Consider the following 27,732-nt stretch of genomic DNA (forward strand, 5'->3'; position numbering starts at 1 on the left):
CTGGGCTAGCTTTGGGCCTTTTCTGGGCAACCTCCCAATGTCAGCCCTTAAGACCAGACTGGGCTTGAGATGGAGTCATGCAGCTAAAGAGCAGGATTTTGATCTGCTTTGAAGACGCTTCTCCTCCCATGTTTCCTCCTGGACAGATCTGGGTTCAAATTTTGACTTTGCCATTTACTAAATGTGATTTGGGACATGTTGCCCAGTCTCTCTAAGCCTCATTTTCCTAATGTGTAAAATGGGCACGATACTCAAACCTATGTCTCGGGATTCCCATGTGGGTCTTTCAGTGCTAAACCCACAGAGTCGCACCCAGGCAAACCAGGAAGGCTGGTCACCTTGGGCTATTGGGAAGATAATGCTGATGAAGCATTTATCAAAGTGGCTGGTACGCTGTAATTGCTCCTACGATAATTGTTATTCTTTTCTCTTACCTCAAACATTCTTTTTAAAGATTTATTTATTTTAGAGAGAGAGAGAGAGAGAGAGCATGCTGGAGAGTGGGGGGGGGGTTGCCGAGAGAAGAAGGGAATCCTCAAGGAGACTCCCCGCTGAGTTTGGAGCCATAGGCGGGGCTCAAGGCAGGGGCTCAATCCCAGGGCCCTGAGATCATGAACTGAGCCATAATCAAGAGTCAGATGCTTAACTGACTTAGCCACCCAGGCACCCCCTTACTTCAAACATTTAAAGAGCACTGTCTGTTTGCCACATTTTGTGTTAAGCACTGTTGAGATAAATTGTAAACATTCGTAAAGCTCATTTTATATTTACAAAGCATTTTCAAACCTATTTTCTCAGTTAATCTTTACAATAGCCCTATGAGGGAGGTAAAACTCAATAACCCCATTTTACAGGTAAGATAACTGAAGCTCAGAAAGATAAGTGACTTACTCAAGGTCACTTGGCTAATAGGTTGCTATGGACTGAATGTGTCCCCCCAAATTCATATGTTGAAGTCCTAATCCCCATTGTGATGGCTTTTGGAGGTGGAGCCTTTGGGAGGTAATTAGGTTTAGATGAGGTCATAAAGGTGGAGCTCCTTATAAAGGATTAGTACCCTTATAAGAAGAGACTAGAGCTCTCTCTCTCTGTGCATCACGTGAGGATGCCACAAGAAGGTGACAATCTGCAAACTAGAGAGAGGCTCTCACTGGACCTCTTAGCTTCCAGAACTGTGAGAAATCAATGTTTGTTTAAACTAGCCATTTTACAGTATTTTGTTACAGCAGCCTGAGCTAACTGATACATAAGTGAAGGGCTAGGATACAAATTAAGCTGCAGAGCTTAAGGATTTTCACATCATATCACATTGTCCTACTACCCTTCTCCATCCTTGTTCATTGAGGCTGCTGATAGCTCCTATTTCTTCTTACCTTTATTAAGAAGAATTCTTTCCTGCAAACATGAACCACATTCTGGCTTATTTAAACAGAAAAGGAAGGGCGCCTGGGTGGCTCAGTTGGTTCAGCGTCTGACTCTTGATTTCAGCTCAGGTCATGATCTCAGGGTCCTGGGATTGAGCCCCATGTTGGGTACCCCGCTCAGTGGGGAGTCTGCTTGAAATTTTCTCTCTCCTTTTCCCTCTGCCTACCCCTACTTTGTGCACACGTGCACTCTAAAATAATAAAGAAGCAAATCTTTAAAACAAACAAAAAACAGAAAAGGAATTGTTGAAGGGATATTAGGTAGCTCACAGAATCTCTTGGAGGGCCAGAGAAGCTTTCACCCCAGGATGAACTCCCAAATTCATAGACCTGGCCCAGTGAACGCGTGATAGCCACTGCTCTAGGGAGTGGGTTCCACTGCCTGCACCATCAAGATGACCAGTGCCAGACCCCGGACTCTACCACTATAGCTGCTGCCTTTGCTGCCAGCCGTGGCTCACACTGATTCTGCATATACCCCTGCTTCTTTGCCTCACTAGCTTCCAATTCATGGTCAGCCTAAGGAGGGTCCATCTGACTGGCAGGGCTTACTTAGGTTATGTGCCGAGCCTTAGCGGCAGGGGTTGCTGGGAAATCAAGTCTGGCCTTTTCAGTTTCTCTAATGGGAAGCTGGCTCTGTCAATCTCTTAAGATGGGGACCTCTCCAAACATGAAAAGGTCCCAAAACTCAGCAGCCCAAAACAATTACACTTCTTTGTTATCCCAACCCTTCTCCTCTTTCTCCATGCCTCTAGGCCAAACACCCCGAAACTCTAAATTTTATTTTGTCTCAATAGACCTTACTAAAGGTATCCCAACTGTTGTGAGTTCATCTAGCGTGAAGCCCAGAGTTCTTAAAGAATTTGGGCTTTTACACAGGTGTGTTAATCCAGGTCTTCCAAGAAGCAGAGCCGAGAGGGGATTAAACATGAAAGGATTTTACTCATATAGCAACATGAGAAAAAAAAAATGAGAAGGGAGAGGTTAGTTGAACCATAAATCCTCCATGCAAGTCTGACCCTAAGTAAGCAGAAGGGGAGGGAAGGTTGGGTGGAAAGTGTCTTAGACCACTTCTAAAGGTTGGGCTGTCATGATGAGTTTCCCTGCTGCACACAGTTCTTGGCTGGTAGCCGCTTAAAGCAGGTGTGGTATCAGCACAAACAGAGCGGTGGACTCTACCTGGGGCCCTTGGTCTGTTACACTCCTATAGTTGGAGATCTACAAGGCACCTTTTCATGGCTCCATACATGCTCTTCTCTCCAGCTGCAATGCCTCTTTCCAGCTTTTTCTTTTTGGCTAACTCCTCTTGATCTTTTATTTTTTCAAAGATTTTATTTATGTATTTGACAGAGAAAGACACAGCGAGAGAGGGAACACAAGCAGGGGCAGTGGGAGAGGGAGAAGCAGGCTTCCCTCTGAGCGGGGAGCCCGATGCGGGGCTCAATCCCAGGACCCTGGGATCATGACTTGAGCTGAAGGCAGACGCTTAACGACTGAGACACTCAGGTGCCCCTCCTCTTGATCTTTTAAAAAAAGGTCTCAAATCTGGGTGAAGTCCTCCTTGAACTCCCTAGTCACAATGCCCCCACAGCATCTTCTAGCCAGCAGGCTTCCAGCAGCCACCGTGCTCTTTATAACTGCCTATTGAGATGCCTGTTCTCTCTAGACAGAACCCCTCGGAAGTGGGAGCCATTGCTGCACCCCCAGCACATACATATCGGTACATGTTGGGGCATGAGTGGGTGAGTGTGTAGATGGGACAGTTGAGTTGTCAGGGTCCTGTTATCACTTAAGCAATTCTGACAAGGTCTACTCAGCTTCTCCTTGTTCATATCCATCTCTGTCCCTCTCCATTGCCGCCGCTACCACCCTAGTTCTCTTCTGTCATCCAAAGTCTAGACTATGGCAGCTGCCTGCTCACTGACCTCTTTGCAATACTCTCTCCTCCAGTTTATCCTCTACACAGCATCAAAATGATGTTTTGAAATAAAATATCCTTCAATAGCTCTCTGTGGAAAAGAGGGAAGTCCATAATGGTCTGAACTCTTTGGCCCCTTATGATCTGGCCCCTGGGGACCTGTCCAGCCCTCTCTTGCTGTGCGGTCTCACACCCAAAGCCTTCACCATAGTGTTGTCCATGGTTTCACCTAATGCACTTGGCTGGTCCATGCCCTGATTTCCTTTCTTCTGCTTAGCAAGACACCAACACACTTTTTAAAAATTGAATTTTATTTATTTATTTATTTATTTTACCAACCCACCTTTTGAGTTTCTCCCCAAAGATTCTTCTCAACAAAGACTTTCTAACCTTCTCCCCAAGGAGAATTGACTAATCCCTTGTTTGTGCCCCTATTTCCCTCCTTATACTTTTAGCCTGAGACCTGTAACACTCCATTTTTTCTTCTGCTCACTGCTTGAATGCGAGGTCGATGTTTTATTTGATTCCACAGAGCTTAGCATAGCACCAGCAAAAGAGTTTTTAGGTACTTAGTAAGCGCTTACAGTGACTGTAAGCATACATGAATGAATATTTGAAGGACAGGTTAATCTGAAATACCTGCATTTTAACTGGGATTATATATATGTATAGAGGCTTGATTTTTTATTTTTGTTTGTTCCTTGGTTGGTTGGTTTTCTCACTTGCCCAACCCTAAACCCCTTTCTTATAGGTGGAGAATTCTCTTGGATTCTTGGAGAAAGGCAGATGTTGTCTCCTATTATAGAAGTAAAAAAGGCCAGAAATCTGCTTTCCAGCCCTCCCTTACAGCTAGGGTGTGCATAGATGATTTAGACCCTATCAATCAGGTACATTCTCCTGGAACTTAGAATAAGATGCTTGTATTGCAAAGAAGCAGGGATGGTGGAGAGTTTGGCAGTGGTGGGGGCAGTGGCGGCAACATCCAGGTTTCAGGGCAGCAACCCCAGTAGAGTGAGTGGTGGCCTCTGGGTCCAGTGCTCAGGGCATGGGTAGAAGCAGCAGCGGTGTCCTTATTGAATCGGTTCTGTAGCATGATAGATCAAGAATGAGGTTGTACCTGCCCTGACTCCCTTTGCTTCTGCCAATTGTTCTCATACCTTTATTGAGATATAGTTCACATGCCATACAATTCACCCATTTAGAATATACAATTCATTTTCTAGATTATTCATAGATATGTGCAACTCTCACCATAGACGATTTTAGGACATTTTTATCATCTCTAGAAGAAACCTCGTGCTCTTTAAGTATCACTCCCACCCCTCCTGCTTCCCCCTCCCCGTCCCCCTCCTCAGCCCTGAGCAACTGCTAATCTACTTTCTGTCTATAGATTTCCCTATTCCTTTCATAGGAATGGAATCACATAGTATGTAGTCATTTGTGACTGGCTTATTTCCTTTAGCACAGTTTTTTCAAGGTTCATCTATGCTGTATCTTGTGTTAGTAATTCATTCCTTTTTTTTTTTAAAGATTTTATTTATTTATTTATTTCAGAGAGAGAATGAGAGATAGAAAGCATGAGAGGGAAGAGGGTCAGAGGGAGAAGCAGACTCCCCGCTGAGCAGGAAGCCCAATGTGGGACTTGATCCCGGGACTCCAGGATCATGACCTGAGCCGAAGGCAGTTGCTCAACCAACTGAGCCACCCAGGCGCCCTAATTCCTTCCTTTTTTATGACTGAATAATATTCCACTGTGTTCCAGATCTTGTTTATTCAGTCATTAGTTGATAGACATTTGGGCCTTTTCTACTTTTTGGCCAGAATGAATAATACCACTATAAACATTTGTGTACAAGTATCCGTGTGGATATATGCTTTCATTTTCAGCCCATTTTTTGAGCCTGATTCTTCAGCCTTTCTGGTGACTCTCTGAGCTATAGAAATTCATCCTAACAAATTTATTTCTTGTTCAAATCAGCCAGAGTTGATTTCTCTTCTTTATAACTATGAGGTTTCTACTCCTTTCCCTTGGGGCCAAGTTCTTAACCCCAAGACAAAACGGTTATTGTTGGCTACTGGGACACACTTCCCAACTGACCTTCTAAGTTTCAAGTTTAAGCTTTCTCTATACTATAATGTGGATATTGAGATCCAAAGAGAGAAAGTGACTTGCCCTAGGTCACACAGCCTGTCACTGGCACATCTAGGACTAGAATCTAGGACACCCCATCACAATTTAAGTTCTTCCCTTTATACTATGCTTCCCTTTCATCAATTCAACAAGTGTTTGTCAAGCTCTGTGGCTGTAGGATATATGGAAGAAGCAGAGGATATAAAGTCCAAAGACATGATTTCTATTCCCAGCTTTGCCACTTCCTACCTTTGTGATCTTGAACAGTTTACCTAATATCTCTGGGCCTCAACTAGCCCATCCTGGGGGAAGAGATTGAATTAGACAGAATCTCAAATGCCTACAGCCTCTGTAAGGTGCTACTGTTTTACTTATTCTGTTCTATTTTACTCACTTATAATTTATTCCCTCTTAATTACAGTTTATAGCAGAAACGTTTATCTGCATTAAAAAGAATAAATTCTGTTGATGTTTTAGTCCTTTCTTCCATTTTGTTGCTTTTTCATCTCACATTTTTTCCATATTCTTCTTAGTTCTTATTTTGCTTTATTTTCATAATGGCATTTCAGGTTGTATTCTTTCAACACAGGCAACACTGTGCTTACTTCCTTTTCACAAAAACTCGGTTCTTTCCCCCTCTTTTCCTGAAACTTGTGGTCCTCTCATTCTAGCTCTTTCTTCCTTCTGTTGAATACATGGCCAAGAAATATTTCACTTACAACAATAAGGTTTAAGAAAAATAACAGAGCAAGTACTTTGACCAATGGCAAAATATCCTTGGCAGAAGATGGCAGCTAGATGTTTGGATTAAAAATAAGACCTGAAATATGATTTTTAATATAAAATCCCCTGTTCTTTAAATTCAGGCAATGAATTCAATTTTTTTTAAAGATTTTATTTATTTACTTGAGAGAGAGAGCACGAGAGGGAGGAGGGGAGAGGGAGGAGGGGAGAGGGTCAGAGGGAGAAGCAGACTCCCTATTGAGCAGGGAACCCAATGCAGGGCTCGATCCCGGGACTCCAGGATCATAACCTGAGCCGAAGGCAGTTGCTTAACCAACTGAGCCACCTAGGCGCCCCAATGAATTCAATTTAAAGATTGACCCACATAGTGTTTTCTAATTAGTGTTGTTGAGATCCTATAGTCATTGTTACTCTTCCCGTGAGAAGGAGTACCAGCGCCTCCTAATGGGAGATGACAGAAGGAATGGCGACTCTGCCATCTCCTGCTCAGTGACCGTACATACCTGTCAGTCCTTTATTAGGGTTTGAGCACCACCCTCTGAAAGGGTCAGATCTGGAAGGTCTTGTCCTGGGCCCCTTGTTTTATGGTTGGGTGCCTGAGGCAAGGGAGGTCTTTCTTCCCAATACCCAGAAGCCGCCTAGCCAGCTCCTGGGTAAAATCCATGAATAGAATCTGTCGTTTGGTAAGCATCAGGGGTGTACTGGCACAGAGCCCAAAGTGTGGCTAGAGAAGGATGTGGGGAAAGGAGAAAGGTTGGAGCAGGAGATACCAAAGGAAGTTGGAGGCTGTTACAGAGCTCTAGGAATGGGGCAAGGGCTAAGGTAAGAAAATGAGAAAAAGTGATTTGAGAAAACAGGACGGAAAAGAAACGGACATGGGGAGACATGGGATCCACAGAATGAAGGGGTGGGACTACCAGTGTCCACCAATGAGTAATACTTTATGCTACCAGATTAATTTTTATAAAACTTCAATTTGGTCATTCATTAACTCCAGCCAAGTTTGGCTTCATAATGAGACCAGACACGAGGCACTCTGTCCCCATGTGGACACTGAATAATGCCCTTCCCCACACCCAATCTTCTCCCCCCAGGAGTCTATCAGGAATCCTAGCCTGGATGGGGGTTAAGAAGTCCCAATGTGAGTCCCAAGTTCAGTTATTTTCTGGTGTGTGAGCTTGGAGAAAATCACTAAACATCTGGGACTTTAACTTTTTCATCTGTAGTATACCCATCTGAACAATGGCTCCTTCCATGAGGCTGTTCTGCTAAGCCTGTGTTTTCACTTGGGCTCTCCTCTAATTGTGTATGTTGTCTGAATTAACTCTTCTTACACAGATACAAGTCTTATTGGATTAAGGTCCACCCCAATAACCTCATTTTAACTTAAAAACCTTATCTCCAAATACAATCACATTCTGAGGCACTGGGGGTTAGGACTTCAATATATAATTGGGCTTGGGGTGGGGGGACACAATTCATCCCATAACAGAAGCCAAACACAAATAACTACACGTTGTAGGTTCCGTCTATATTAAAAGACAAAATTACAAAGACAGAGAACAGATAAGTGATTACCCGGAGTTGGGGATGGGAACAGGGATTGCTTGTGTAAGTGGGGAATGAAGGCACGCGGGAATATTTTGGGGGTGATGGAAGCATTCTAATATTGGGTTGTTGTTTTAAGTAGGGGGTAACATCCTCAGATCTATGTTTTAAAAACATCATCCTGGGGGCACCTGGGTGGCTCAGTCGGTTAAGCGTCCAACTCTTGATTTCTGCTCAGGTCATGATCTCAGGGTTGTGAGATCGAGCCCCCTCACTGGGCTCTGAGCTGGGCATGGAGCCTGCTTGGGATTCTCTCTTTCCCTCTCCCTGTCTCCTCCCCACTTTCTAACAAAAAAAGAAAAGAAAAGAAAAGAAAAAGAAATATCCTGGAACTGGTGTTAAAGATGGACCATGGTGCAGATTGGAACAGAGATGAGGCTGCAGAAGATGAAGATGAACATGAATTTCCTTAATAAGTAGAAAAACAAGTTAAAAACAGACCAATGATAAAGATGTCCTGAAATTGGACAGGTACAGGGAAATCAAAGGTGTGATGGAGCCATCTCCTCATGGACAGAGAAAGGGGAAATGAGGAGAATTTGTTTGGGTGAAGTTTACCACTTAATTTCGTTTTTTACTCCAGAGTCTTGGGAGAAAATATTGAAATGTAAGATAATTCAAGTTAGTCAATCCATGGAGTATTTACTAGATGAAATTTACTAGATAAAACCCTGTGTATGAAGTTTATGTATATAGGAATGTATGAAGCCTCCATTTGGGGTCCAGCAGCAGTACTCTCTGCAGCTCTCAAGCCTGTTTAGGACCTATGCTTGGTCCTAACTTTTGTCCGTAAAAGCACCCCTAACCCCATGTCATTTCTGATCACTGGTCCTTTGAAGGAAGCTGGATTTCCCCAGTTAGTTTATCAGCAATGCTCACTGTGATAACAGACTATGTAATTGTTTGAGTGGTGGAAGGGAAGGTAGACAACACCTTCTACAAACAATATTCTGTAGATCAACAAAAGGGATTATAGAACAGAACAATATTTAATTCAGTTTTATCCATCCATTGATTCATTCAACCATTCAGTTACCAGTCAATGCATATTTGCTAAGGGCCTACCCTGTGCCAGCTGTGGCCACTCTGGCTGCTGGGAATCCAAGGATGAAATAGTTTTAAGAAATTTCCATTCTGTGGGAGCTGAGGATCTACCATATGCCCTTTTTCTGCAGATTCTAGCCTGAAGTTTCTGAGGGATCTCTACTGAGGACAGTCCAGACAGAAAAGACCCCAGAATGCCTGTCATACTTTTTTCTAAGACAAATGCCCACTACCACCTCCCACCCCTATTGCTTGGGTAGATATGTTGTGAAGTTTCATGACCACCCTCACTCCCAACCATTTCCCCATTCCCACATAGTTAATCGGCCAGAGTTGTCTTTACCCTCCATCTTTAGTTCTCCTTCTTACTTTTTTACCCTCCCAACTCACTGCCATCTCGCTTTTGTGCCTCTTGCTCCTGGGGTCCACGTCATCAGAGGTCTCCTGACTGCCTAATCCAATGCTTTCCTTTCAACCCCTACCTAACACCATTTTGGGGAAGCATTTGACACTGTTGCACACTCCCTCCTTCAAACTCACTTCTTTTGTTTCCACACTGAGCCCTCCCAGTCCTCCTCCTCTCTCTCAGTTCCCTTTTCAAGACTTTGCTTCTTTGTATGTCCCTTATCTGTGGATGTTCCCTAGGGTTCTGCCTTCAGCTCTGTCCCTGGGTGATCTACTCTCCTCTGAAGGCCCATCTAGATGTTGTGGATCCCCAGTCTAACTCTGCATCTGAGCATCTTGTATTCTACTATATCTCATGTATATAGTGGGCTCATAGACAGAATTCAAAGAGTGATTGAGGAAGAAGTAAAGGAGCACCTGTCCAAGAGGAACCTGTCCATGGCTGCTCAGTATCCTCAAAAAGATACTGATACTCTGAGCTAGATTTATTTATTTGTTTGTTTGGGGGGGGGAGGAGCAGAGGGAGAATCTTAAGCAGCATGGAGCCTGATGTGGGGCTCAATTTCATGACCCCGAGATCATGACCTAAGCCAAAATCAAGAGTCAGACACTTAACAAACTGAACCACCCAGGTGCCCTGATAACCGGAGATTTAAAAGACCAAACCCTGAGGGCGCCTGGGTGGCTCAGTTGGTTGAGCGACTGCCTTCAGCTCAGGTCATGATCCTGGAGTCCCGGGATCGAGTCCCGCATCAGGCTCCCTGCTCAGTGGGGAGTCTGCTTCTCCCTCTGACCCTCCCCCCTCTCATGTGCTCCCTCTCTCTCTCACTCTCACTCTCTCAAAAAAATAAATAAATAAAATCTTAAAAAAAAAAAAAAAAAGCCCTGAGATAAGCTGAGCAAACCAGGCTCAACCATTTAGGAATTACAGAATGGGAATTGTCAAGAGCATCTGTAACGGTGCGGGGAAAAGCTGGAGGTAGTGGTGTGGTTGAGCCCTGGTAACTTATGGCTGTGTTCAAACTAAAACCATGAGGAAGTAGAAACTGTGATTAAGCCAAAGCCAAACAGAATAGTCTCAGAGAGAGAAGCAGTGATGCCAGGAGAGAGACAAGGAGGCAAAGAGAGCAGCTACTACATCCGCTGGGTCTAGAATGGCCTTTGCCCCTCCTTCACTCTATACCAAAGCTGAGGTCACATGACATTTCCTCAGGAAGTCTTCCCAACCAGCAGTGCTGGGGGCCAGAGAGAAATGGTCTCTAGAGAAGGATCATGTTTCTTACTAGCCCTGAATGCCAAGCCTCCCTCACCGCCCCCTTCCCACCCCCGATTTAATAATTCAGAAATAATGTGCTTAGGACAAAACTTCCCATAACCAATTTCTAATTATCTTCACTTTTACCATCACCCCTCTGGTTGTAGGTAATTTTGCCATAAGCATCTTTGTCACGTAACTGATTGGCTATAAGGCAATATTGCTACAAAAGAAAAAAATAACTAGTTGGTTGTTTTGACAGTTTGTTGGTTTCATCCACTGGTTGAATTTGGTTTCATTTCTCCATTAACGCAGTACTCCCATTTTTACATTAAATGAATCTTAGCCCTCACAATGGTCTATACAGTGGCACAGGGGTTTGAACCCACATTTCCCATAGAATTTTGTAATGTCTATCAATGGACATGTGGCAATATGTCAAACATATTGCGTAGAACAAACAACAGCGTAGAAGGCTTTCACAACAGCCATACAAAATTCAATTACAGATATGCATCCTACTCTTTGAAAACGGATACTTCTCTTCATGAAGGAAGAAACTTTAGCAAAAAACATTTGATGTCCGGTGAGATGAATCAACAAGCAAAAAAAAAAAAAAAGTATAATACTGTGAATGAAAGACTTTGAAGACAAATGCTTAGGTATAATCCGCAAAATAAAATCAGTTATTTACGCAGTACTGACATGAATCTACACTATACATTTTGAATGTATTCAAATATTTCGTATTTTGCCATAAGGTCTTTTTAATTTTGTTATTCATTTTTATTTATTTATTTATTTTTAAAGATTTTATTTATTTATTTGATAGAGAGAGACACAGCGAGAGAGGGAACACAAGCAGGGGGAGTGGGAGAGGGAGAAGCAGGCTTCCCACCGAGCAGGGAGCCTGATGCAGGACTAGATCCCGGGCCCCTGGGATCATGACCTGAGCCGAAGGCAGTCGCTCAACCAACTGAGCCACCCAGGCGCCCCTGTTATTCATTTTTAATTATGTCCTTTTTAATGAATGTCCCTCTTTTATTTTTTGTGATTTTATCTTTTATGGCAAAATTGCCTTTTTATGTGGCCAAAATGCTTGCAGCAAAGATGTTTACAGCAAAAATATGGACACACACTCCTCCAAAGCATCCTTCCAGCCCCCAAGGGGATGGGGAAAGGAAAATAATATACAAAGCAATTGCAAGATGGGAGTGTGTGGAGGAGATCGTGTGTGGAGGGGATCTTCCTGCTCTTTTTCTGTGTGTCTGAGGCAACAAAGGTGGCAACGTGAACCTTTTGGTGATTGAGCTGAGAAATAAACAGACTGAGGTGCAAGCGTGGGCTGGGGGTATGTGTGTGTGTGGTGGGGCGGCAGTGGGTGGGAAACAGGAGAACCAGCGTCTGAGTGCCCTCTTGGCTCACCCACTTTGTTTTGGTAACTGAGGGGTTTTACATTGACTTTTATAGAACTGATAAGGTGTGTTAGAACAGCATGTTATTTTAGCCTTCCCTGGGCTCTTGCCTCCCCAGCTGTCAAGAAGGTTGATGTGTCCTGGCCTTGATAGCTGTACATTCCACAAGACAGTCTGCGCAAGGTACACATGTTCTCATAAAGTAGCTCTTTTTATATCAGATTGTTGTGCATGTTAGAAGCTGTAACAATGACAGAACTCTGATTTCATTTGTTATATATTTCACCTAAAGTGAAAGGATATATGCCATCTAGTCCTGGATACCTAAATACAGTTTTCCCCACATTTCTTCTGATCCCCCGGTTGAGTTAGTTGCCTTTGCCAGGTTTCCATGGCAACCTGTGCTTCCCTCACAGGGCAGCTGTTTACTCCCCACAGACTAAATTCTCAGAGATGAAGACCATGCTGTGTTCCCAATAGTCACACAGGGCCCAACAGACAGGAGGCCTTGAAACATACTTGATGAATGATCTAATGCTAAATACCTTGGTGTTAATAAGTTCTGGGTCCCCAGGACTCTGGAATGACCCATGGACAGTTATGTGTTCCCTAAACCATAATTCTTAGTCTTGTATTCCTTCTGACTGGTTCTCCTTCCTGAAATGCTATCCCTCAGAGACTTGTGGCAGCCCTGTATCTCAGCTAGCTGGTAGGGCTCCTGAGCTGCTCCCACAGGCCCCCTTTCCTGGTCAGAGGCTTGGCCTCTTTCCCCTACTCTCAGACTGGGGCTTCTGCCTGCATATAAGTTGACCACTCCTCGTTTTCTCCCCCATATTGGGTCCAGTCTAGATTTCCCATCCAATGCCCTGTCACAATCATTAGATTTTCTGATGCCAATCATCTCTGGGATGAAGTGGGAATGAAAAGGAGGAAATAGGAGGGTCAGTCTTCTATTTCTAACATCAATGTCTTGGAAGCATGAAGGCTGAAGAATCTTGATCCTCTGGCTCCCACTTCTGGTATCAGCTGACACTACCATCCCCAAGTTTTGTCTGGCCTCATTTGCTCGGGAAATACTTTGGTTGGTTGTTCTGATTCCTGGAGAACTGTCCTTGTTTTTGACATTGATGTGAAGTTTCATCTTTTTTTTTTTAATTTATTTAATAGTTTTTTTTTAAGATTTTTATTTATTTATTGAGAGAGAGAGAGAGAATGGTAGAGAGAGAGCATGAGAGGGAAGAGGGTCAGAGGGAGAAGTAGACTCCCCGCTTCGCAGGGAGCCCCATGTGGGACTCAGTCCTGGGACTCCAGGATCATGACCTGAGCCGAAGGCAGTCGCTCAACCAACTGAGCCACCCAGGCGCCCGTGAAGCTTCATCTTTAAGGAACAGGGACTGAATTGTCCTTTTTTTTTTAAGAAGCAGCATTAAGGTAGAGGTAGAAATGGTGGTACCTTTCCCTTTTGGAGATTTGCCAGTTACATTTCAAATATGGAAAACGTTACAGATGCCTGGAATAAGATGAGTTAATTTTACATTGTTAATGCCCCAGGCACAGAACAAGCCCTGTTGGATCTGCAATTGACAAAGAATGGTAGGGCTTGAGAGCTCCCCTTAGTGACCCCCCAAGTCTACTCCAAACTAGGTTTCCTTTTATTAATTCTTCACAAGAGCCGTTGCTAAAAATTAAATTATATAAATTTACAATTAAATCATATTAAAAACAAAGACAACAAATATCCAAATATCATCGCTTCCTAATTATTTTACTGCCATATATGCTCTTGAGGTTATTTGTTTATTCTGCATGTATTGTGGAAGTACTGGTGTGATATTGTGTGTCTCTACCTAACTCTGTGTTTAGTAACATCAATATCAGGAACTTGAAATCTGCCGTGATGGGAGTATATACACCACAGACGCTGTCTACAAATCAGGGCTTTTTAAATTTGATTGTTAAACATTTATTAGTATACCACTGTGTTTTATTGTCCCTTCTTTTAAAAAGCTCATGAAACGGAGGACTAGTTAAGTGATTTGCCTAAGGCCCCACAGCTAGGAAGTGGTAAAGCTGGGATTCAAGCACAGGTTTTTGTTTGTTTGCTTGCTTTTTAAAATAAAAATAGATTTCTAAAGTCCACATGTGTTCCATTCAGCTCCTCTCCCCTGAGGTAGGAATGTTCAAGCTGGGTAGGCCTCCCTAGGTTAACTTCTAATCTGGCTTCTAAAAGTCACGTGACTTTTTAATATTGGTATATCTGGGGCCATGTTGGGGCAGCTATACAGTATTATCATCTGCTCCCTTTGGTGGGGAGTAGTGTCAAGATTCTTTGGCCAATTATCTTGACTTACTTCCCATCCCTGTGGAACAATGACAAGAAACTTGAATTCCATTCCCAGCACTACTACTCAACCCTGTGGCCTGGAAAATCCATCCCTCCTCTCTTAAACCTCAGCAATCCAGTCTATAAAATATGGACAAACACAGTCCATTTGCAGGGTTGCTATAGGAATTAAGTGACATCTCCCTCTCAAAGCACCTAGTACAGTGTGCCTGGTGTATAGAAATATAACCCAACTGTTATTGATTTTATTGTGTGCAGGCATGTTGTGAGGGTTTTATATATGTTTTCTCAATTACAACTATGGCCAAATAGAATTCTTTAATTTTCTCATCTGCTCTTTCTCTGTCTTCCACAGCTCAGGTAGTCAAATGCATCACAATTTACCTAAAGATTTAGATTCCCAATCTAGGTATTTTCCTTCATTCCTGTATTTCCTACATTCTATTGATTTAATTCATCAGCAGGTTTTGCTGACTCTAAGAAGAAAACCTAAGTCACTCAGTTCTCTCAATTTCCACTACCGCTATCCTATTTTAAGCCATTACCATCCCTCAAATATCTTTATGAGAATGTAACCTACATGTGAGCAAGCTCTCGTGTTTTACTAATCATGGTTATATCCCCAGCACCCAGAACACTGCCTGGCCCTTAGTAGGCTTTTGCTGTCGTGAATGAGTACATGTTGCAACAAAACTTTTAAGTGGGTACTATTATTATTTCTGTATTATAGATAGGGTGAACAGGCTTGCAGTGGTTAAATAACTGACTTAAGGTCACACAACAATGATCAAAACCAGGATTCAAATCCAGGGTCTAACTCTGGAGCTTGCTCCATTTTCCACCATGCTGCCCTACTGAACTACACAGGCTTATGATAAAATCAGTTATTATGGGTACTTTAGCTCTTGTTAGGAGAAATTTTAGTTGAAATCCCCCAACCTGAAACCTTTTCCTGAGAATAAAGTTCTTGTGCCCCTTCACACAACCTCACAGGTGCAGCATGAATTACCTTCTCCCAAGTCTCACCTCCCTTCACTGGACTCTTCTCCCAACATTTTAGCTCCAACGAACTCTTTTTTTTCTTTCCAGCAAATGCTCCTGCCTTTATCTGAAACATTTCTCTTCGCCCATCCCTTCTGGAAAACCATCCGTAAGTTCTCAATTCTGAGGAATTACAACAAGCAGCACTTTATCCCAGCTGCCATCACTCTACTAAAATTACTGGTTTATTTCTGTCTTTATGATTTCACTGCTGTGTCCCGAGTGTCTAAGAAGAGCCTGGACTAGGTACTTGATAAACCTTTCTTGAATAAAGGTATGAAAGGGCAAGGATTATTTTATCAATTTACAGGTGGTAAGGCTGTGGCTCCTAGAGATGAGGTCTTTTGTCCTGTGTTAATCATTAGGTTGTAGCAGTGAAACAGCGGCTCCAAAAACAGCCCCTCCAGATCACGCGCACGAACCTAGCTACTCACTTCCGTCCTCTCCTACCTACTAGCTCCGCCCAACTTGAGTCTGCGCCGTCTCCGAGAGTAGTTTGACCCACGGGCGGCCGCCGTAGCGCGTCGCATCCGTTGCTGTGGGAAACGACCCGGGACCCGGGAGAGAGGAAAGACGTTTCCCGCCGGCGGGAGCTGCGGTTGTGGTGGCGGGGCTCGTAGCTCCGCAGCACCATGGCGGACCAGCTTTATCTGGAAAATATAGACGAATTCGTCACGGACCAGAACAAGATCGTGAGGAGCTAGGACTGGGGAATGTTGGGCATGCGACTGGAGTTCTGGGCCCGGCGAGGGTGGCAGGGGCCTTGACCCCTCTGCGCTTGGCCTGGTGGGGACTGGCCGAAGGGAGACAAGTCCCCACGTCTCGTGCCCTAAGGCGAGCGAGGACTCGCGGGGGGAATTTCTCTGGCGCGCGCGCAAGTCCGCGTCCCTTGGGTGGGCGTGCTGGGCACTGGCAAGGAGCAGGGGCCAAGAAGGAGAGGCGTGGAGGAAAGGGCACTGGTAGATAATAATTCTAAGGCGTTTCTACACCTGTCTGATAAGGTGGTTGGAGTTTCAAATCCCAAATTTTCTGTTGAGGAAATTGTACCTTAATTGGGTTAGGTGACCACTTGTTTAACCTTACAACAGTCGGTTTCCTCCTCTAGGAAATTTGGTATTCATAGCCTTGACCTGCTTCCCGGGGTTGGAATGAAAGATCCAGTGAGACGATGAATGTGAATGGACTTTGCAAACCGTGATAATTGAGTGCCTACTGTGAGCTTGGGACATGCATTATTACATTTAATGTTTACAGCGACCCACCCAGAGGGCCGTGGAAGTATCCCTAAAAATGGGAGTTGAAGCAAAGGGGCCAAATAACTTTATTTGTGGTTAGTAAGGGATAGGCAGTTTTCCAACCTAGGTTAGTCTCCTTTGCTAATGCTTTGCCTCACCTGTGTAAGTCTTAATTATTGGAAACTCAGCATTTAGAATTGGAAGACTTCAAGAGATGAGGAGCATACAAGGAAGTGACAAATGACAGGAGAGTCCAAGGAAGGATGGACGGAAGATCAAGGCTTGATACCAGTGGATTCCAATCTAACCGCAGATACAGTAGTCATCCACTTTCATTCCCTTGCCCCTGCACCACCTGTGCCTATTAATGTTTGTATGGCTGCAACTTTTCTTAGAAGTTTATGAGTCATACACTTCAAAGTAATCTAGCTTCTGGATGAGGTTATTTTTTTTTTAAGATTTTATTTATTTATTTATTTGACAGAGAGAGAGAGAGAGACAGCAAGAGAGGGAACACAAGCAGGGGGAGTGGGAGAGGGAGAAGCAGGCTTCCCGCTGGGCAGGGAGCCCGATGTGGGGCTCCATCCCAGGACCCTGGGATCATGACCTGAGCCGAAGGCAGACGCTTAACGACTGAGCCACCCAGGTGCCCCTAGATGAGTTTTAATAGTTATCAGTGGTGGCCACAAAAAAGGACACAATGTGAAAAGGGCACTAGTAAAACAAAGAATGAGGAAAAATGAGAGCTTTTTGTTTGTATAATCAGCCTTTCTTTTTAGACTCTCGCATTAATTAGCCTTTTTAGTATTTGTAAGATAAAGATCTCAGTCCTACCTGCCCAGATGGATGGTTCTTGGCAAAACTAGGGTGGCATCTACTGTAATTTGTAAGACATAATCATCTAAGAGTGGGAATCTTTAGGAGCCCTTAGGACTGACCTGCACTCTGGAATCGTCTAATGTTAAAAAAACAATTCATTCTTCTTGCAGGTGACGTACAAATGGCTGAGCTATACACTAGGGGTTCATGTTAACCAGGCCAAACAGTAAGTCCAATTTACTACTAATTTTACTCACATTGGAGTTGTTTTGTTTGTTTTTTGTTTTGCTTTGTTTTAAACTTTACAGATAGCCTTGAAGTTAGAAAGTTTTTCTTCTCTTGGAAAATAGGAAAGAATACTATTTTTACTACAGTATACTAGATTTGTCTATTATTTAGGAGACAGGTGGACTTATATACAAATGTGTGGTGATACATTTACTGGATTTATTTGTAGCGTTGGCTTCTGGTTAACCATCACTTTGTTACTTCAAATTTATTAAGTGGGCTAGCCAATTTTGTTTACATCTCAGGTTTTATATACCTGTTATCTTTTTGTTACATTTTCATATGTGTTCCTTAGACCCACATCTGGGTGTTATTGAAGTACCTTCATAATGAGGTCAGCAGGTGTTTGACACAAGCTGTGTGAGAGTATAAAACTGGGGAGAACTATTTAAGTGAAAATAAAAATGGAGTGTTCAGGATGGCACCGAGCATTGCCCTTCTTGAACTTTGCTGTATCACCTTTGCTTGCTGAAACCTGTAGTGCAACTTGAGGCCAAAAGGGAAAAGGCAAGCTTTTGAATTAACTTCAAAATTTCTTAAAAATGTTGTCTCTGTCCCAAGGGGAAGAATTGGTGAACAGGTTGAGGGCACATATATTAAGTTAAATACTCATTTAGTTCACTTTATTCCTAAAAATGGTCTGATTTTTCCCCATTCTTTGAGTCATGGGAGCTTTCTTTGAGTCAGGGAATGTTCCATGTGTCTTAGAAAATTCCTGATATCTAGAGTCGGTTCATTTGGCTTTATGTGGACTGCTGTTTGACAGACCTAGAATCTGGCTTTGACTGTGATGTTCATGCATTCAAGACCTGAAACTCTTGGCCTAGGGATGAATTTGGACTGATTTTGACTCTCTGAGATTTCTGTTGCTAATGCCAATGCTGACCCGAACCCAAAGAGTTTCAGGTAACTTCCAGAATGGACCTATATAAGCCTAATTGTTATGGTTACAGATGTTTATGAAATAACTATTATTATATAAGCCTGTTGGGGCTTAAAGGTGCATATTGAGGGCTGGGGATGAAATAAGTTGCCTGTAATTTTATTGTAGTTACCTTGATTACCTGTAATTTTTATAGAATATAGATTCTGGTGGTTTGCTGGCAGTCTTTGGCTTACAGCTGCATAACCCCAGTGTCTGGTTTCCTGTCACATGGCATTCTTCCTGTGTGCCATATCTTTACCTGGCTATCGTATAAGGATACCAGTCATATTGGATTAGGAGCCCACCCTACTCCAGTATGACCTCATCTTAACTAATTAACGTCTGCAAAGATCCTCTTTCCAAGGAAGGTCACACTCTGAGGCACTGGTGGTTAGGACTTCAACATACCTTTTTGTGGGAGGGGAAAGGGGGAGAACAGGGACACAATTCAACCCATAACATACTTAAATAGTGTATTTTATTTATCATCATCAGTTGATGGACCTTTGGGTTGTTTCCACATTTTGGGTATTACGAATAATGCTACTATGAACATTTGTATACAAGTTTTTATGTGGACATATGTATTCAGTTCTCTTGGATATATACCTATTTCTGGGTCATATATAACATTTTGAGGAACTGCCAAGCTGTTTTTATTTTATTTTTATTTTTTTATTGTTATGTTAATCACCATACATTACATCATTAGTTTTTGATGTAGTGTTCCATGATTCATTGTTTGTGCATAACACCCAGTGCTGCACGCAGAATGTGCCCTCTTTAATACCCATCACCAGGCTAACGCATCCTCCCATCCCCCTCCTGTCTAGAACCCTCAGTTTGTTTTTCAGAGTCCATCGTCTCTCATGGTTCTCCCCCTCCGATTTACTCCCCTTCATTCTTCCCCTCCTGCTATCTTCTTTTTTTTTTTCTTAACAAATATTGCATTATTTGTTTCAGAGGTACAGATCTGTGATTCAACAGTCTTGCACAATTCACAGCGCTCACCATAGCACATAACCCTCCCCAATGTCTATCACCCAGCCACCCCATCCCTCCCACACCCCCACCACTCCAGCAACCCTCAGTTTGTTTCCTGAGATTAAGAATTCCTCATATCAGTGAGGTCATATGATACATGTCTTTCTCTGATTGACTTATTTCACTCAGCATAACACCCTCCAGTTCCATCCACGTCGTTGCAAGTGGCAAGATCTCATGCCAAGCTGTTTTTTAAAGTGGCTGCTCTAATTTAAAATCCTACCAGTAAGGTATGGGGGTTCCAATTTCTCCACATTCTTGCCAGCTCTTTATCATCTGTCTTTATTTTAGCCATCTCCTAGTGGGTATGAAGTGGTATTATGGTTTTGATTTGATTTGCATTTCCATAATGACCAATGATGTTGATCATCTTTTCATGTGCTTATTAGCTGTTTGTGTAAATATACCTGTTCAAATCCTTTGTCTATTTTGTCACTGGGTTGTCTTATTAAGTTGTAAAGACTACTTTATGGATACAGGACCCTGATCAAATACGTATGTGCTGCCGAAGTGAGCATGTGATCAGATATATGATTTGCAAGAATTTTATCCTATTCTGTGGGTTGTCTTTGCACTTTCTTGATGGTACTTTTTGAAGCACCAAAGTTTTTATTGTTGATGAAGTCCAATTTATTTCTTTTATCTTTTTTAAGTAAGCTCTATGCCCAGCTTGGGGCTTGAGCTCACAACCCCAAGGTCAAGAATCACATGCTCTACCTATTGAGCCAGCCAGGCGCCCCTGTTTATCTTTTGTTGCTTGTGCTTTGTATATATTATCTAAGAAGGCTTTGCTCAACCTAAGGTCATGAAAATTTACTTCTGTGTTTTATTCTAAGAGTTTTGTAGTTTTTAGCTCTTACAACAGTAATTATCACTATATTCAAGGTTTCTGCATATCGTGCTTGTTAACATCTTAAAAATACTTCAGGCCTCACAATAAGAATACACTGTAGTTTTCAAATTAGGTGTTGGCTCAAGCTAATTTTATTTTATTTTTATTTTTTATTTTTTTTAGGGAGGGGTGGGGAGAGGTGCAGAGGAAGAGGGGGAGAGAGTATCTCAGGCAGGCTCCAAGCCCAGTGCAGAGCCCAGTGCAGGGCTCAATCCCACACCCCTGAGATGATGACCTGAGCCAAAATCAAGAGCTGGACACTTAACTAACTGAGCCACCCAGGTGCCCCCAACTCAAGCTAATTTTAAATTAAGCCCTCAAATATGTAAAGAGGCACTATTTCTTCCAGGAATCATTTTGTATATGGTGTAAGGAAAGGTCCAGTTTCATTTCTTTGCATGTGGATATCCAGTTGATCCAGAATTTTATAATTATTACCATCTGACATTTTCTAGGGCTGCCCGCCTTCACTAGAACATAAACTCCATGAAAATGGGTTACACGCTTATCACGTTGATCACTTTTCCAATTACTATTGCTATGAAACAAATTATCCCAAAATTTAGCAGCTTGAAACAACCATTTTATTATGTTCATAGATTCTTTTGGTTTGGAATTTGGGCGGGGCACAGTGAGAATGGTTTATCTCTGCTGCATAATGTCTGGTGCTTCAGCTGGGAAGCCTTAATGGCAGGGGCCTGATCATCTGTGGGCATCTTTTTTTTTTTTTTTTTTTTCAGTTGCTATAGAGGGAGAGAGCAAGCACAAGCATGGGGAGCGGCAGGCAGGGGAGAAGCAGGCTCCCCACTGAACAAGAGGCCCAAGGTGGGGCTCTATCCCAGGACCCTGGGATCATGACCTGAGCCAAGGCAGCCGCTTAACCGACTGAGCCACCCACGTGCCCCTGTGGGCATCTTTATACAAATATCTGGCAGTTGATGCTGGCCATCTGCTGGGACTTCAGCTGGGGCTGTAGATCAGACATTGTGTAGTGTATGTCTTTCTATATGGCCCGGGCTTCATCAAGAGCATGGTGTCTCCAGGTGGTTGGACTTCTTACATAGCAGCTCTGGACTCCAAAAGCTAGTGTTCCAGAGCAAGGCAGAAGCCGATTGTCTTTTCCAACTAGTGTCATAAGTCAAGCGGTGTCATGTCTGCTTCATTCTTTTGGTTAAAATGACTCACTAGCCCTCCCAGGTTCAAGGTGGGGGGGTGGACTCCACCTCTCTATGGGAGAATGTAGAAGAGCATGTGGGATGGAAATTGTAGCTATCTTTGGAAAATACAGTATGCCACAATCATTGTGTCTTCAGTGCCTGGCTCATATAGGCGCCAATAAATATTTGTTGAGTGAGTACTAAGCACTATGGTAGATATTTTCACAAATACTTATCTCCCATTATCTTTTAACAGTCCAATATGATGGGTGTTATCAACTTCTTTTAACAGTTGAGAAAATTGAGACTTAAGTGTCCCATCATCTTTTTAAAATTTTATCTATAGTGAAAGCATTTTAAGTATCATTGGTGGCACTGAGGGCAGTGACTGGGCATGGTTGTTATTGATTTGACTGGATTTGTTAAAAAAGTTATTTTTTCATTTCTTATTTTTAGCATTATTTTATTTTATTTAACATTTTATTTATTTATTTGACAGAGAGAAAGATAGCGAGAGTAGGAACACAAGCAGGGGGAGTGGGAGAGGGAGAAGCAGGCTCCCCGCCGAGCAGGGAGCCCGATGCGGGTCTCGATGCCAGGACCCTGGGATCACGACCTGAGCCGAAGGCAGACGCTTAACGACTGAGCCACCCAGGCGCCCCTAGCATTATTTTAGACTGTGTTATAAAACAGTAAACCTGACAGACTAGATCTTTCTCATCATTGATTTAAACAAGATAACTTCAGGTTGTAAAAATGCTGTGAAGGAATTAAAATAGGTTAGGGAAGACAGTATAGACTATACACTGTATTCATCCTAGGGAAAACTATGGGTGGAACTGATCAGGGAAAATTAACAAATTAAAATGAGAGATATAGTTAATCATGTGTGTCGGAAGTGCATCTTATAAGAAGTCATTTGTTGTCATTTGATACTTAAGAATATTTTACATATTTTGTCAGTAAAGATAAAATGGTGTAATTCAATTAGATAAACATGTTTTAGAGACTCAAAAGATATACAGAAATTCTTCTTATTATTATTTTTTAAAGATTTTATTTTTAAGTAATCTCTACACCCAGCGTGGGGCTCAAACTTACAACCCCGAGATCAACCATTGCATGCTCTACTGACTGAGCCAGCCAAGCACCCCTGGAAATTATTTTTTAAAAATTTGTGCAGTTTTGACCTTGTTAATATAAAAGAGAACTTGGGTTGATTTGGGGAGACAAGTGCATAGAGGACAATGGCTGTGATGATAGAGATAAGACTACAAGTTGTAGATAAAAGAGAATGCATTTAGCCAGCAAGCTTGAGAGCATCTTGGTCATGGCCCCTGCCTATCATTTCTTCTACTAACATGATCTTAAATACCATAAATAAGCTAAAATGTTCATGGATCTGCATTACCTCATCTTCCCTAGCATAATTACTGCATGGAAGGAAACACTAAAGAGGACAAGATAGAAGAATCAACAAGAATACTGAATAGGGCACATTTTTGTCCTCAAGGAGCTAGCTTATAGTCCAATGGGGAGGCAGATATATAACTAAGTAGTTAGAATACAATGTGATAAGGGCTTTAATAGGTATGGTATAGTTTCGGTTAGAACTTAGAAGGCAGGGGTGCCCTGCTAGCCTGGTGGTGTTGGGGAAGGCTTCACACATGAGCTGTTGTCTTGATGAGGAGTTAGGTAGATGAGGTCTGAGAAGAGCATTCTAGGCAGAAGAAAGGGCATACAAAGGAGCAAGGGAAACTGCAGAATGTTTCCTAAGACTGAAAATAGTGTGAATGTGGGAGAATGGTGAGAGATAATAGGGGCCAGAACAAGAAGAGTTGTACATGTCATTGCTAGGGTGTTGGAGTCAATCCTTAAGAGATAGGGAAAGACTGAAAACTTTGGAACAAGGATATTCAGAGATGAATTCCAACTACCTTTCAACATCACTTACTGACTAATAGGCATCTCAGACTTAACATGCCTCAAAACCTAACTCCTAATTTCTCCTCAAGCACCTGCTTTTCTCTATCTCAGCAAATGACAACTTCATTCTTTGAGTTGCTTAGTCCAATCGTCTTTGACTCCTCTTTCTCTCATACCTCAAAATCAGTCCACCAGCAAATTCTGTTGTTTCTCCCTTTAAAATATACTCAGAATTCATCCACTAATTGCTACCTCTATTGTTAACATCCTTGTCTGAGCTACCATCATCTATCTCTAGCCCAGATTACTGCAGTAGCCTCCTAACTAGTCTCCCTCTTTCCTCTCTTGCCCCTCAACAGTATATTCTCCACACTGCAGTAGGAATCCTTCTAAAAGGTGAGATCATCTTATTTCTGTTCTAAACCTTCTGATGACTTCCTTGCTTGAGGTCCATAGAGACTTCCTTGCTTGAAGCCATAAAGACCTGCATATCTGGCTCTTGGCTCTCTCTCCCCACCACTGTTCTTCCTCTACACTTGTCTCTTTTCTGTTCCTTGGACCTTGCTTATTTACAGTTTTGCCTCAGAACCTTTACATTCCTGTTCTCTCTGCCTAGAACATTCTTCCCCAGGATATCCACATTGGTGGGTCCCTCACTTCCTGCAGGGCTCTGCTCATGAAGCCTTCCCTAATCACCTTATATAAAACAACAAAACTTCGCAGGTACTTTCCATTCTCCTTACCTTTTTTTTCCCCATAGACTTACTACTGTCTGACATATATATACTCATTTGTTTATTGTTTCTCTTTTCTATAATGGTAGGAATTTTGACTCCTTTGTTTACTGCTCTATCCTCAAGACATAGAACATAAAGTAAAATTTTGTTGACCAAATGACTTGATTTATATTTTTAAAACTTCACGGTGGTGGCCTTGTGGAAAATGAATGGGAAAGGGGCAGGGCAGAAGTGACACTTGAAATTGAAACAGTCCAGTTAAGAGATTTGGGGCATGGAGTCAAGAATTACTTGGGAGGAAGAACTAATGAGATTTGGCAACTCACTGGATAGGGAGAAATGAAGGATAATGACTCCCAGATTTCGTGTGTGTATGGTTTGAGCCAATGATGTTGACAGGAATAAATGAAACCATGAGGATGAATGAAACCAAAAGGAGAATAGGTAGTAAGGTGACCAACCATCCTGGTATGCCTAGGACTGTTGGTTTTAGCACCGAAAGTCCACGTCTCAGGAAACCCCCCAGATCCAGGCACACCTAGATGATTGGTCACTCTATAAATTTAAAAAGACAGCTGACAACAGAACTCCAGTAGTATGGAAAAGGAGGAGGTAGTCAAGTCTGTGCAGGAAATGGGGCAGAGGCAGTTGGAGGGGTAACAGGAGACTCAGTGGGGCATGGGATCATGGAAGCTAAGCGAGCAGATACTTCAAGAAGAGTGGTTAACTGTGTAGGTTGAGTTTCCCTTGGAAGTTTTGAGTTTTTAGCTATCCTTGGGAGAAGTATAACATGTCAGAGATTCAGTAAATGTTTCTTGACATAAAAGACACAAATGATGCATCTCTTTTGTTGCTTTTGTTAAACTATTTCCTTAAACTGTAGGTTGTTACAGGGAGCCAACTTCTGGTGCTTGCTGGAACATAAGGATAAAAATGAATGTAGGGACGTTACTAAAAGCAACATTATTTCTACATTGACTGGCAATTTCAGGTTAATGGATATTCTGAATACTGGGCAGTGTGAGTAAGCTGTTACATTCTGCAGTTCTGAAACAGCACTGAGTCTGAGTGAACACAAAATTGGAGTTTCAGAACTAAACACTTATAACCATCTACATAGTGGTTCTTAATGTTTTAGAGTAATCCCACTAAGAATCTGTTGAAAACCCTGAACTGTCTCCCCACAAAAAACACATGTGCATTTTGCTTACATTTTGGGGGTGGAGGATTATAAATGGCCATATGAATCCCAGTTTAAGAGAATCACTGATGCAATACAGCCTCCTGGTTTTATACCTCAAGATTAAGTGGCCTAGAAAAATTAATTAACTTATCCAGGATCACATAGTGACTGAACTTTTTCTTGACTCATTGTTGTTTCCATTGTATGGTATTGCCACTGTTTTAAAGCAGGGTCAGTCCCTCTTGCCTTATTATTAGATTTATTTCAGTTTGGTCACTGTGCCAACTCAGTACAAGTTGACCCCAACCTGTATGTCCTATCTAAAGTCTGTCTTTTTTTAACTTTCTGCCCATGGGAGCAAAATATCCTGTAAAAAAATTTGATAGACTGTCAGATTTAATATATCTAACTTTTAAGTCATGAATTAAGAGTTGATGAGGTAAAAACTCTTACAAATAATGACTTGTACCTTTTGTTTGGAACAGGATGCTATACGATTATGTTGAAAGGAAGCGAAAAGAGAATTCGGGAGCCCAGCTGCATGTCACCTATTTAGTGTCTGGCAGTCTCATTCAGAATGGACATTCCGTAAGTTGTCAGAATCTTATAATGAGTTGAAATATGTTTGAGCTATAAACCGTGTTATATAACATAACATGGGAAAAAAACAGGATTCAGTATTATGGAAGTTTTAAAAGACAGTTCAAGATGATGTTTATTTTGGATTTTTAGATTAAACCTAAAACTCTGCAAAGTTTGGGTAATATCTTGGCTGTGATGCAGAGACAATATCATGATTATGCAATTTTCTTAGACATTAGGAGACTGCTCTGTTAGTCCTCTTTCTTCTTCTTGAAAGTATATTGGGAACAGTGATGATTAATTTCCAGACTGCTCAGATGTCAAACCACAAACTCAGGTGTTCAGGAAGTCCAATTTTATTTATTTTTTAACTGAGCTGGATTTCAGTTTGAGCTTTCATTTTGGTAGGCTTATGTCTGAGTGGCTGAAGGATGGGGATGTTGACAGGGGGCTGAGTTAATGCAGTGCATAGACAGAGGCCAGGAACATCCTTATTCTCATGTATCTTTTTATAGCCCCATCTGGTCTCTGGTCATCCGTCAACACAGGTCACTGCTGTGTTTTCATCATCCTGACCACAAAGCTGTCTCAGACCTACTGACTTTCTCTTAGCTATTTTCATGTCCCTCTTAGGGGATCCAGGATCAATTACTTCCATGCCTGGATGGGCACCAGAATCTCTGCTGAGATAACTTGTTCCTTTCCCTGCGCCAGACTGATCCGTGGGAACTTTGATAATTTCTCCTCTCTGGCTTCCTCGCAAAAGTAAGGCACACCTCTTCTGATCTCACTTCCTCAAACCTCTATGCTGAAGGCTCTTTTGCTGCCACCACCACCACCATCAGGCCCATAGAACTTAGCCCAAGGATTAGGTTTCCTTCTCAGTGATCCACTAATACATGTTTTTCTCTTCTCTTTTGACTTTCCCTTAAAGTCCTAAAATCAGAAAAGTCTAATTTATCAAAATGCTGATTGGATTTGTCTTGTAGCAAGAGTCCCAAGCATGTGAGATTTTAATTTGGAATAGCAATTTAGTAATCTACAAGGAGAAACAACTGCTATGGGGATCAGATCCTTATATTGTATGACCAGCATTTTCTTTCCTTATTGGTAAGCTATTTGGCAAGCCAGATGATAATCAAGGTATTTGTAAGTGTAGACAGAATCAGATGTCATTATATATCAGAAACACAAAATTAAGCAGACCCGATTCATTTGCTCTCAGAAATAAACCTGCCATTAGAATCCTTTCCCTATTCATGGCTCTGTAATGGATATTGCCCAAGTTTGCATCTGAACGTCTTCTTTCCTTTTGTTTCCAGGATTAACTAACCCCTTCTGTGTCTTTCTTTAATTAGTCAATGCCTCCAGTCCAGTCATGTCCGTTCTTTTTTTTTTGTTGTTGTTATGTTAATCACCATACATTACATCATTAGTTTTTGATGTAGTGTTCCATGATTCATTGTTTGTGCATAACACCCAGTGCTCCATGCAGAACGTGCCCTCTTTAATACCCATCACCAGGCTAACCCATCCCCCGACCCCCTCCCCTCTAGAACCCTCAGTTTGTTTTTCAGAGTCCATCATCTCTCATGGTTCATCTCCCCCTCCGATT

At 42.3% G+C, this 27,732-nt stretch overlaps 1 protein-coding gene across 5 annotated transcripts in view; it reads left to right on the forward strand.

The window, feature by feature from the left end:
* The first annotated feature begins 1,109 nt into the window (after positions 1 to 1,109).
* The window catches only part of POLD3 (DNA polymerase delta 3, accessory subunit), a 62,725-nt gene continuing 36,102 nt past the window's right edge, over positions 1,110 to 27,732 (forward strand). For 2 of the 5 annotated variants that reach the window (XM_025848452.2, XM_025848454.2), the window contains exons 1-3: positions 1,110 to 1,174; positions 17,554 to 17,609; positions 26,021 to 26,123. In XM_025848452.2, coding sequence (XP_025704237.2) covers positions 26,022 to 26,123 — 102 coding nt within the window. In that variant the 5' untranslated portion in view covers positions 1,110 to 1,174; positions 17,554 to 17,609; position 26,021. Of the gene's footprint in view, positions 1,175 to 15,419; positions 15,439 to 15,866; positions 16,022 to 17,553; positions 17,610 to 18,501; positions 18,578 to 26,020; positions 26,124 to 27,732 lie in introns of those variants that run through there. The other 3 variants (XM_025848455.2, XM_025848453.2, XM_073879701.1) reach the window with 3 other exon arrangements.

Source organism: Callorhinus ursinus, unplaced genomic scaffold (genome assembly GCF_003265705.2).
Source record: "Callorhinus ursinus isolate GAN/ISIS: 27379988/994484 unplaced genomic scaffold, GSC_fseal_2.0 scaffold35, whole genome shotgun sequence".
Taxonomy (NCBI): Eukaryota; Metazoa; Chordata; class Mammalia; order Carnivora; family Otariidae; genus Callorhinus; species Callorhinus ursinus.